Source organism: Oryx dammah, unplaced genomic scaffold, assembly GCF_014754425.2.
Source record: "Oryx dammah isolate SB20612 unplaced genomic scaffold, SCBI_Odam_1.1 HiC_scaffold_19, whole genome shotgun sequence".
NCBI lineage: Eukaryota > Metazoa > Chordata > Mammalia > Artiodactyla > Bovidae > Oryx > Oryx dammah.
Window position 1 is genome coordinate 32,712,120 of NW_024070203.1, and position 12,058 is coordinate 32,724,177.

General features: G+C 40.5%; 1 protein-coding gene across 1 annotated transcript in view; it reads left to right on the forward strand.

The window, feature by feature from the left end:
- Positions 1–12,058, forward strand: part of SNTG1 (syntrophin gamma 1) — a 140,812-nt gene that overhangs the window by 55,625 nt on the left and 73,129 nt on the right. Inside the window, exon 9 of the mRNA XM_040261680.1 lies at positions 5,360–5,490. Within this exon, the coding sequence (XP_040117614.1) occupies positions 5,360–5,490 (131 nt within the window). The remainder of the gene's footprint in view (positions 1–5,359; positions 5,491–12,058) is intronic.

A 12,058-nucleotide genomic window follows, 5' to 3' on the forward strand; every position in this document is an offset into this window, starting at 1 on the left:
ATAAATTAAAGTACAACAAAAGTAAAGACAATAATTGCATTGCATCTTAATCAAATGGATATTTACTGAGAACCTACCATGTGGGAATCTGTTTAGGTGCCATGAGAAACAGTTAATTATGGTTCCTGACCCAAAAAAGTTTAAACCCCAAATCTATAGGCAAATGCGTGAAATAAACTGTTACATTAGCAGAAAAAGAACAGTGGACATTAGCATCCTAATATCAGAGAAAGGTCTGCTAGAGACTTTGAACATCTGACTTAATTTAAATCAACCAGAATTGGAAGACTTCATACCTTGAGGCCACTCAGGAATTAGTGGGTCATGCAGACTTGGTGGCCGGTTTCGGGGGTGGAGGATGGTCTACTCAGAGATCCATAAGATTAGGGGCCTGTGTCCTTCTGACTTGTCACTGATAATGAGGTACCTGGGAACCTGGACAGCAGGGAGCCTTGTGGCACTTGTTCCTGGAATGTGCACCGTAGAGTCAGGTCCCTAGGAGGAGCATCAGTCCTTGCTGTGTCTAGTCCTCACTTCTGTCCCAGCCCAGGGATTCTGTGTTCAGTTCCTGTGCCATATTTATTTTCTGAAGCAAATTTTGAGTAAGCAGATGCTGTTTGAGTTTCCTGAAACATTGCTTATGTATTTAAGACAACATTCGAAACATATGAGAATAACACCGGATGGTATGTTAACATCACTCCACTGCCTTACATAACAGTATAGCCTAGTCCTCCCAAGGACTTGAGGTCACTAATTTTAGGACACACGAGATTCACCCAGTTTGCTCATCAAGGTGAAGAGAGAGTTTGCCTTGTGCTTACCAGGAGGCTTAAACTCAGGCGACTAGCTCACCAGATTCTGAGAAACATTCTCATTATTCACCTTTAATCAGTGCTTTCTATGCCAAGTCCTTAACAAAATTTGGATCTGAATTTTGCCCTATATGGGCTTCTCTGGTGGCTCAGATGGTAAAGAACCCACCTGTCAATGTAGGAGATGGGGGTTCGATCCCTGGGTTAGGATGATCCGTTGGAGAAGAGAATGGCAACACACTTCAGTGTTCTTGCCTGGAAAATCATATGGATAGAGGAGCCTGGTGGACATGGGGTCACAAAGAGTCGGACATGACTGAGTAACAGACACAGCACACTTTTGCTCTGTATGCATTTCTACTTTGGCCTGATCATTGTTCTTGAGATCTTGAATGGGAATATACTTTGAAATGTGTTACATTTTGTAAAAAGAGCTTATTTTTTAATTAGTTAATTAATTTTAATTGGAGGCTAATTAATTTACAATATTGTGGTGGTTTTTGCCAAACATTGACATGAATCAGCCACGGGTGTACATGTGTCCGCAATCCCGAAGCCCCCTCACACCTCCCTCCCCATGCCCGCCCTCTGGGTTGTCCCAGTGCACCAGCTTTGAATGTCCTGTTTCATGCATCAAACTTGGACTGGTCATCTCTTTTACATATGATAATATACATGTTTCAATGCTATTCTCTCAAATCATCCCACTCTCGCCTTCTCTCACAGAGTCCAAAAGTCTGTTCTTTATATCTGTGTGTCTTTTGCTATCTCACATATAGGGTTGTCATTACCATCTTTCTAAGTTCCATATATATGCATTAATATTCTGTATTGCTGTTTTTCTTTCTGACTTCACTCTGTATAATAGGCTCCAGTTTCACCCACCACATTAGTACTGATTCAAATGTGTTCTTTTTAATAGCTGAGTAATATTCCATTGTGTATATGTACCAAAGCTTTCTTATCCATTCGTCTGTGGATGGACATCTAGGTTGCTTCCATGTCCTAGCTATTGTAAACAGTGCTGTGATAAACACTGAGGTACATGTGTCTCTTTCAATTCTGGTTTGCTCAACGTGTATGGCCAGCAGTGGGATTTCTGGGTCATATGGCAGTTCTATTTCCAGTTTTTTTAAGGAATCTCCACATTGTTCTCCTTAGTGACTGTACTAGTTTGCATTCCCACCAACAGGATAAGAGGGTTCCCTTTTCTCTACACACTCTCCAGTAATTATTGTTTGTAGACTTTTTGATAGCAGCCATTCTGACCAGTGTGAGATGGTACCACATTGTGGTTTTGATTTGTGTTTCTCTGATAATGAGTGATGTTGAGCATCTTTTCATGTGTTTGTTAGCCATCCATATGTCTTCTTTGGAGAAATGTCTGTTTAGTTCTTTGGGTCCATTTTTGATTGGGTCGTTTATTTTTCTGGTATTGAGCTGCATAAGTTCCTTGCATATTTTTAAGATTAATTCTTTGTCAGTTGCTTTGTTTGCTATTATTTTCTCCTATTCTGAAGGGTGTCTTTTCACCTTGATTATAGTTTCCTTCATTATGCAAAAGCTTTTAAGTTTAATTAGATCTTTTTGCTTTTATTTCCATTACTCTGGGAGGTGGGTCATAAAGGATCTAGCTGTAACTTATGTCAAACAGTGTTTTGCCTATGTTTTCCTCTAGGAGTTTTATAGTTTCTGGTCTTACCTTAAGATCTTTAATCATTTTGAGTTTATTTTTGTGTGTGGTGTTAGAAAGTGTTCTAGTTTCATTCTTTTACAGGTGGCTGACCAGTTTTCCCAGCACTATTTGTTAAAGAGATTGTCTTTTCTCCATCGTATATTTTTGCCTCCTTTGTCAAAGATAAGATGTCCATAGGTGTGTGGATTTATCTCTGGACTTTCTATTTTGTTCCACTGATCTATATTTCTGTCTTTGTGCCAGTACCATACTGTCTTGATGACTGTAGCTTTGTAGTATAGTCTGAAGTCAGGCAAGAGTTTATTTTAAAGCAAAGACTGTTAATGCTACTTTTCCCATTTGTGCTATTAATATTATAGGAAACAACATTCTTGACATTGAAGAATAAATGTTTTGAAAGTTAGTTATGGGCCTTAAAACCATAAAAATTTTTGTGTTGTTAGATCATTTGTATGCAATTAAAAATAATTCTGGCAGTTGTTACAGAAAAAGACTAGAAAGTAAATTTATATTCTACTATCATAATTTAAGCAATAAATGTAAATAATTTTCAAAAGACACCAGATATTTCACTATAAATAACAAATCTATGAAATGAAATGCACTAACCTTGATTATTTCAATAGCAGAAGTGGGATTTATAACATATTTTTTATGAGAAAGTAATGTACAAGGAAGTAACATTTTTCAACTTTTATACTTAAAGACTCCAGGTTGAGGTGCTATATCAGGAAGGGTCAAAGGTCATGTGTATTTTCATACCTGCCAGGACACGAAGTCTATAAAATGTGATTGGTAAAGCTTATCATCCTCTCCTATGGTGATTTCATTCTCTATATTCCATTTCTTATGTCTTTTATGTTCTTTTACTTTTTCTGTCCATTTGTTCAAGGAACAATGGAGTGAGAGGAGTTCTTTGTGCTTTTCATGAAAAATGAGGGTCCATCTGTAAATAATTTGCCTGAAATAACTTTGCAGAATTGTGAAATAATCAAGACAAAAATCTGAGTCATTCTTTCCATCATTTCAGCTCTGATTATGAATGTTATATGTTGGGCTCTGGGCCACATGTTGGCTGTAGAGTCAAAGAGATGTAGGTCTGAGTGGATCCTGACACTGCTGCTGACCAGCTGGGGGCCTCTGGTCAATGCCTGACTGCACATCCTCCCAGGTGGGGCCTCAAGCAAAAGCCCACAAGTGGGTTTCTGCTGCTCGCTTCTCTGGGCTGCTTGTTCGGGTCCAGCCTGACCAAGGAAACCACATCTGTTTTCCCCAGGATGTCACATAGGATGGTGGTTTCAAGTACCCCTGTGCAGAAAAGACTTAGGAGGAGTTGTGGGTTTCCTTGGTGACAGCCATGACTTTGGAGACAGATGCATGGGTGCACAGACTTGGTGAGTGACTCTCCCAGGACTCATCAGTTGGGGAAGCATGATTCTGAACCCAGGTGGTTTTGTTCTAATGGAAGTCTCAGCCCTCTCCCCATGGTGCCTCACCTGGACCACATGCTGACTGTCTGTGACATCTGACATGAGGAGAAAGGGGATGGTTGATGTGAACCCTGGGTCTCTGCATCTCAGTCACCACAGAAGCCCTGAATGTGACCATCCTGCACAAAGGCTGAGAGCCTGGGAGGCTGGAGACCAAAGGGACCTCTTGACCATCTAAGCCAGACCTCCCTTCCAGGTGCTCCAAACTGCTCCAAGGATTTCATGGACTTTCACTGGCACAACTGTTGACAATTAACATAGTAATACCAGAAAGCACTCAACCTTTAGTGAAAATAATGGAAGATTTTTTTTGCCATAAGCAATTTTGAAGAAATTAATACCAGAAGAAAAGATTAATAATATCTAGACTTACAAAAGTTCAATACTTAGACTAAAACAGAATCTCCTTCTAGTATCATCACTCAAGAATGAGAGAATTCTTACCAGGGAAATCCCATGGACAGAGGAGCATGGTGGGCTACAGTCCATGGGGACACAAAGAATCGGACATGACTAAGCACCCATCTATACACAAAGAATCTCTAGGCTAGAGAGAAATCAGCTCTCTGATCAAACAGCTCTCTGATCAAACTGAGCCTTGGCTGGTAGAACCCAGGACAACCTACGCACCAGCATCATTCCCTGTACTAAAGACACGGAGAAATCCAACAGTGAAAGAAAATGAAAGAAACACTGATCAACACCCACTGAAAAGCTCAAATTTTATTCAAATGTATGTCTTCTCTGTACAAAAGGAAGAAAACACAGACTTTTAATGGAATTTAAAATACATGGAATTTCAAACCAGTAGTGGTTATCTTAACATAACTTTAAAATGATACAAGAAAATACGAACATCTTATAAACATAAAGTTAAATAAATTGACAATGATTTCCTTGAGTACTGTTTGAGAGTTGTTTTAGAGGAATATTCATTCTATTCAAAAATATTTTTAACTAACCAATGAATCACAAGCCCTTGTAATGTTTTGTGCTTCACAGATAGAAAATACTTGCTAATTGAGCTTATTTTTTTGTTACCTACTAGTTCATCACAGTTACAGTTTTGACCCATCTTTGCATTCTTGAATGGATTCAGTTGTCCCAATTTTATTTTTACTTCCAGCTCCTGATCCATTATTTTCACATGTTTTTCACTATGATTTTTCATCTCAACGATTCCCTCCTCACTTTCTTATAGGATTCCATTAATGGAGACATTAGCAAATGTAATTTCATTGCCAGTCAATATGGATATCCCATGGTATTCTATCCCTATCTTTGGATTGCTTAGGGGGAAATAGCCCTATGGTGGAAGGGGTTTGTGGCCAGACGCTGAAAGTCTGTTTTCCTTTCAGGACACGCTGTCCTGCTCATCGTGGCCTGCGTCCCCAGGGCTGCGGTGGGAGAAGCGGTGGTGCGACCTGAGACTCATCCCGCTGTTGCATTCACGGTTCTCCCAGTACCTGCCCGGGACCGACCTGAGCCGGTGAGTTCCACCAGCACCAACAGTGAGGCCTGGAGTCTGGCTGGTGACTGGACTGTGATTCCTTGTTCAGTGTGCTTCCAAAAGTGGGAAGAGGGCCAGGTAGCAAACAGACTGCAGTGCAAATGGTGGGCATGGGCTTGGCTCGCTTCTTAGCCCTGCTGACCGAGCCCTGGGAACCCTCAGACACCAGCTCCACCCCTGTGGCCATCCTCAACGTGGGGCCTCCGCTCCATGGTTGGGCCAGCCTTGCTGCCACCAAGGAGGGTGGATGGCTGTGGCTGTGGACACTGTGCTGTTGCTGCAGTTGGTGGTGAACCCCCAGCTCTCCATGGAACCTGCTCACAGAGGTAGGGATGGAGGGGAAGCTGAAGGCAGTCAGCCCCCGCCCACCACCTCAGGCCATCTTTGGGAGGACAGGTGGAGTGGCGCCTGAGGTCCCTGTGAGTCAGAGCGGTCAGTGTGGGAAGAGGGTAGAGAGTCTAGCAGCCCCTCCTCGGGTCACCTCGCTCAGCCCAGCAGCTGCAGACTTAGGTTAGAGTTGCTGCCATCTTCCACTTTAGCCTTCTTATTGATGTAAGGTGTGGGTACACTGTATCACATGACCTGAATTTGTGTGTCCTAATAATGTTGAGCATCTTTCCATGTGCGTTTTTATCACAGGAAATCCTCTTTGGTGAAATATCTCTTTGTTTCTTGATCATTTAGTAATTGGCTTTACTTACATATTTTTACCATTTTATTTTTTACCATTGAGATTTGAGAGTTTTGTATATATTCAAGAAAAAAAGTCCTTTGTATCAACACACTAGTTTTTCTATTCTTTTTCTTGAACTTATTTTTAATTTTCAAGGTAATTAAATATTTAAATTTTTAATATTCCCTCTATTATATCACTATCTATATACCTTTTATTTGGTTTTAGTTATTGTTTAAACATTACACCATATGTCTTAGTCCTTCCAGGCTGCTGTGACAAAATATGGCAGATAATAATAGCAGTTGTTGTTCTATAGCAGATAATAATAGCAGTTGTTCTCAAGTCGCTTAGTCATGTCAGACTCTTTTGTGACCTCATGGATTGTCACCCCACCAGGCTTCTCTGTCCCTGGGATTCTTCAGGCAAGAATACTGGAGTGGTTTGCCATTACCTCTTCCAGGGGGTCTTCCCAACCCATGGATCTAACCTGTGTCTCCTGCCTTGGCAGGTGGATACTTTACCACTGTGCCACCTGGGAAGCCCCAATACTCGAAGCAAACAACAGAAATGGTTTCTTACAGCTCTGGGTGCTGGAAGCCTTGGTTTAAGACATCCAGATCATGGCTGAGTCCTCCTGTTCTTTGATGAAGACCACTCCTAGTTCGTGCCTGCTGTCTTCTCCTCTGTCCTCCCTTGGGGTGGGGCCAGGGGTCACTCCAGAGACTCTTTTATGAACTACTGATCTTGTGCACGAGGCCTTGACCCTCGTGGCTTCAGCATCTCCTCTTGGCACCACCATGTTGGTCACTGGGATTTCAAAATGTTACTAGGAGGTGTGGCACCAATACTCAGACCACCATGCACTATTTATTAGTGTTTAATGCAACTTATTTTGGAGAAGGAAATGGCAGCCCACTCCAGTATTCTTGCCTAGGGAACCTCATCGACAGAGGAGCCTGGTGGGCTATAGTCCATGGAGTTGCAAGTCAAACACGACTTAGCGACTAAACCACCACCAGAACAACTTACTCTTTCAGGAAATTCTAGAAACTTAAGACACCTTAACCAATTCCTTTATTTCTTTCTTATCTTTGTGCATATTTCTGAAGATATTTGAATTATATTGTTGTTGTTCTTGTTGTTCAGTCGCTGAGTCATGTCCAACTCTTTGCAACTCTATGAACTGCAGCACGCCAGGCTTCCCTGTCCTTCGCCATCTCCCAGAATTTGCTCAAACTCATGTCCATTGAGTCACCAATGCCATTCAACCATTTCATCCTCTGTCACCTCCTTCTCCTCCTGCCCTCAGTCTTCCCCAGCATCAGAGTCTTTGCCAGTGAGTCGGCCCTTTGCATCAGGTGGCCAAAGTATTAGAGATTCACCTTCAGCATCAGTCCTTCCAATGAATATTCAAGGTTGAATTATATATGTATCTTAAATTCCTCAAGATATTTTTTTTGTTTTCAGATAACTGTTATTCAAATATGCCCTACTTTTAATCTTTCTATTTCTGTTTATTTGTTTCTTTTGGATCTATTTGTCTTCTGCTTTAAGAAGTTTTAAAATATTTCTATTAATGGTGTTTTTAGTGTGTATATTTGTTCTTTTTGTTTTTACTTAAAAAATCTTTTGTAGTTAAATGATGTAGAAATGTTTAGCTAAAAAAATTTATGAGACAAAGGAAATTGTATGAATCTAGATGACTTCTTCCATTTTTATTTTTATGACACCTCAACACATCAACAGCTTTTAGCAGTTGAATTAATTACACTCAGTGACTATGACAGTAATAAGCAATTATAAACACAACACTCTTCTGAGTGGGTTGCACAACAATTCAGATTCAAGAGCTAATTTACTGTTCACTCATTCACTCAATAAATATCGATTTAATGTCTATATGTAAGATGTTGCATTTGCTTCTTTCCCTGAAGGAGCTCATGGGCCAGAGGCAGTTGAGACAGTGAGGGAAATAAAAGAGAAAAGATAAATTAGTGGCCCATGATGACAAATATACAAAATTGTTGAACTTGGATCAAAACCCAGGATGTTATACGTTGGTTGGTTTTTCCAAGGCCCATAATTTAAACTTTGGTGATATAATACCTCTAATATTTAATTGCAACAAAGTTGTGTTATTGTCATATCTATTGTGTAAATATGAATTAAAACATCATAACATTTTATCAATAATAAGACAGTTTATGTTCAGTGTATAATAATGACTTGGAAATATGTGTTTCAGTTCAATTCTGAAGTATCATAATATTGCAGAACATTTCAGTGTCAGGAGATTAGAATGTGAAGGTTATTAAGGAGAAGAAAGGGTGTCATTGTATTAACTGTAGAATAGAAACCCTGAATAGACTGAGAAACAGATTAATCTCCATACAGCCCCGATTCCTCTAAGCCCATCATGCCCTCATGCTGCTGCTGTTTGTTTTTGGAGGAATCACTTCCTGTCTAAAGCGTGTGCTTTTTCTCCTATCCCCCGTATAAGCCATCCATCCAGGTGGACCCCAGACCCTGCTCCCTCATTTTCCTTTGTAGGAAGCTCTCGTTGGTCCACAGCCTTTGCAATATCCTTGAGCTAAAGTTTACTTTCTCTCCCACTCACACATGTGCATTTCAGTCCCACATCAGCTTATATTTGCCAGTCATCCTACCTTGTCTGACACAATCAGCCCAGTGCACACAAATCTGACTATGAGGTTCTCTATGGAGGTTCAGCTGCGGTTCCCATAGACTTGAAGTTCCTTCCGTGATGTTCACCCTCCTGCCCTGTCCAACTCTGCCTGCTTTCCCACAGTCCCACTAACCCCCTCCTGGACAAGGCCATCCAGCCACTCCAGACTGGTGCAGCTTAGGCTCTGCAACTCTCCCTCCTGCTTGCAATGCCCCTCCAACCACTGCCTTCTCCTCCTCACTCCTCACAAAGTAAACTTCTCCTGCATGTGCCTGCATGTGGCACGTGATGAACAATGAATGCAAACATGATTTACTAACTGTGTAAATAAGAATTGTATATATTGATGTATATGCATATTGACAATTAATTATTTATGAATTTTTCATGCAAGGGAAGAATAAATTTGTAGTTTAAATGGAAAAAACTACTTTGAAATTTAGCAACATTTGAGCATAACTTTTGTTGCCAGAGTAGTGATCAAGAATCATTAAAAAAATAGAAAACAATATTGAGTGGTAAATGGAAAAAAGTTCAAATTATCTAACTGTAATCTTGTTATTGTGGGGTTTTTTTGAGCGAGTGTGTGTCTGTTTGTATCTGTGTGTGTGTGTGTGTACAAAGAATCGTAATTTAATCTAGGAATCATCAAGACTACTACAAATGTAGTTAAATTTTCATATTTCCCAATACCTCAATGCTAACTTAGTGGGTGCATGTGTATGCTAAGTCACTTCAGTCGTATCTGACTCTGTGTGACCCCATGGATGGTAGCCTGCCAGGCTCCTCTGTCCATGGGATTCTCCAGGCAAGAATACTGGAGTGGGTTGCCATGCCCTCCTCCAGGGGATCTTCTGGACCCAGGGATCGAACCCACATCTCTTATGTCTCCTGCATTGGGAGGCAGGTTCTTTACCACTAGCACCGCCTGGGAAGCCCTACTTAGTGGGTAGTGTGCTGCTGCTGCTGCTGCTGCTAAGGCGCTTCAGTCGTGTCCGACTCTGTGCGACCCCATAGATGGTAGCCCACCAGGCTCCCCCGTCCCTGGGATTCTCCAGGCAAGAACAATGGAGTGGGTTGCCATTTCCTTCTCCAGTGCATGAAAGTGAAAAGTCAAAGTGAAGTCGTTCAGTCGTGTCTGACTCTTCACGACCCCATGGACTGCAGCCTTCCAGGCTCCTCCATCCTTAGGATTTTCCAGGCAAGAGTACTGGAGTGGGGTGCCATTGCCTTCTCCAGTGGGTAGTATAGTTTACTTATTTCGGAAAGTATATGATCAAGCAAGCTGAAAAAAAGAAACTTTGGTTTTCTTTCTTTTTTTTTTTTTTTACAATTATTGATTATCTTGACCCAAAGAATTCCATTTTCTAGAAGCACAAATATCACCACAGCCTTGGGGCTCTAGCTAAGTTCTGGGTGACACATGCTTACTAAACTCTCTTAAATATCGCCTCAGGGTCACACATTGGCAATTCTTTCTCAGTGCTTCAGTGATCAATGAGAGGATTTGGATCCCACCAGTTACTCCATAAACATTTGTTGAATCTGTAAAGTATGTTCCCCTCATTCTCTGTTAGGGGAAATTGGGGCACAACTAAGTGGACTAATGTGCCGGTACTCTTATTTATTCAATAGCAGAAGTAGAAACAGGGCCCAGGCTAATATCTTGATGACCTATTTATTTTGTAAGAGGTTGTATGTAATCAAAGAAACTGTTGAAATATTTCACTTATATTCATGAAAGGGCTTCCAACAGATAACCTGAAAAGTGGAAACAGAATGTAAATTTGGTATATATTAGTGTATAAGCCTGGGTTTATAGAGGCTAGTCCTTGCAAATGACTGTGAAGACTGTGTGCCATGTACGATTGCGTGGGTTGTGGGTTTCCTCTATGTGCATCAACTCTAATCAGCTAAAAATACCCAGCTGCCATGATTCATTTACAGCAGAGAGGACAAATATGTTCAAGACATGCTTTAATTTATGGTACATGAAGCAACGGTTATGATAATCAGAAAGCAGAAAGAAACGTGTTGCTAACTCAAATTAGTTCTCATTTTCCATGGATAGCTGAGCTTCTGTCTGCATATCTTAAATGTCTTACTCACTAATGAATATCAAAATTAAAGTTGAGAAAGTCACAGGAAGTTACAGTATTCTTTTTGTGCTGTGCCTGTTTTTTTCTTGTCACAAATTCAAAAGAACATTATTTCAAAGAGACAGACAATAGTTGCTCCCTCTCAGACTTTTCATGTGTTTTTCAGATCAAATAAAAAAAGAATATTTGAACACTTTCCCATAATCAGTTGAAAGTGCTTGGTCAAGTTTATCACAACAAATATCTCTAAAAATATTAATATGTGGATCCAAAGGGCCTTCAGTGTGAAAGTTTCTGGAGCGTGTCCAGTTCTGAGGTCTGGACCAGTTTCATCACCACCCTCATGATGAAGTCGGGGCAGATAATTCCTGGCTGGAGTGTCTTTATTTTTGAAATTGAAATATGTGCGATATCCACAAACACCTACTTAACAAAATTCAGAAAAGACAAAAAAGCAATTTAATTGGAGAAAAACATATAAATGTACACTATTTACATAGCCTTTGGAATGCTGAACTACATCATTTGTCTGTTGCTTCAAAACTGGCTGGGATTTAAAGATAGTTTGTGCATTTTCTGAAGTGTATTGTGTTGCACCACAGAGTAATTTTCAAGCATGAGGCATTTGGCTACTTTCCATTCAGTTTGGGGTTTTTATCTATTCCTCTCCATTAAGCTTATATTGAAACATGCAAGAACTTGAAACAGAAAAATAAAAGTAAGTAATTAAAGCTGTGGAAAGCTGCTTTAAACTCAACAGCACTTTTGTAAACAACTTAGGATAGCATTATTTAATTTTCTCTAACAACAACAAAAACTCAAGAAAAGACAATAGAGATATTCAGGCTGGCCAGAGCACTTTTAAGGAGAGCGTGGTTGTTATTGAAATGCAAACATCCACATAAATTTACAGCGTGAATATTTAGACGTGAAGAGCTATGGACCCTTGTCCAAAACCATCCCTGAGAAGACAAACAGCTAGATGAACAGCTGAGAAAGTGCTTCAGCTCATGACAGCATGAGAGTTTTAAATGATGCTCGGTAACTGGGTGCGGGGTGTTCGTGCGATCTTTCCATCAGAAATGC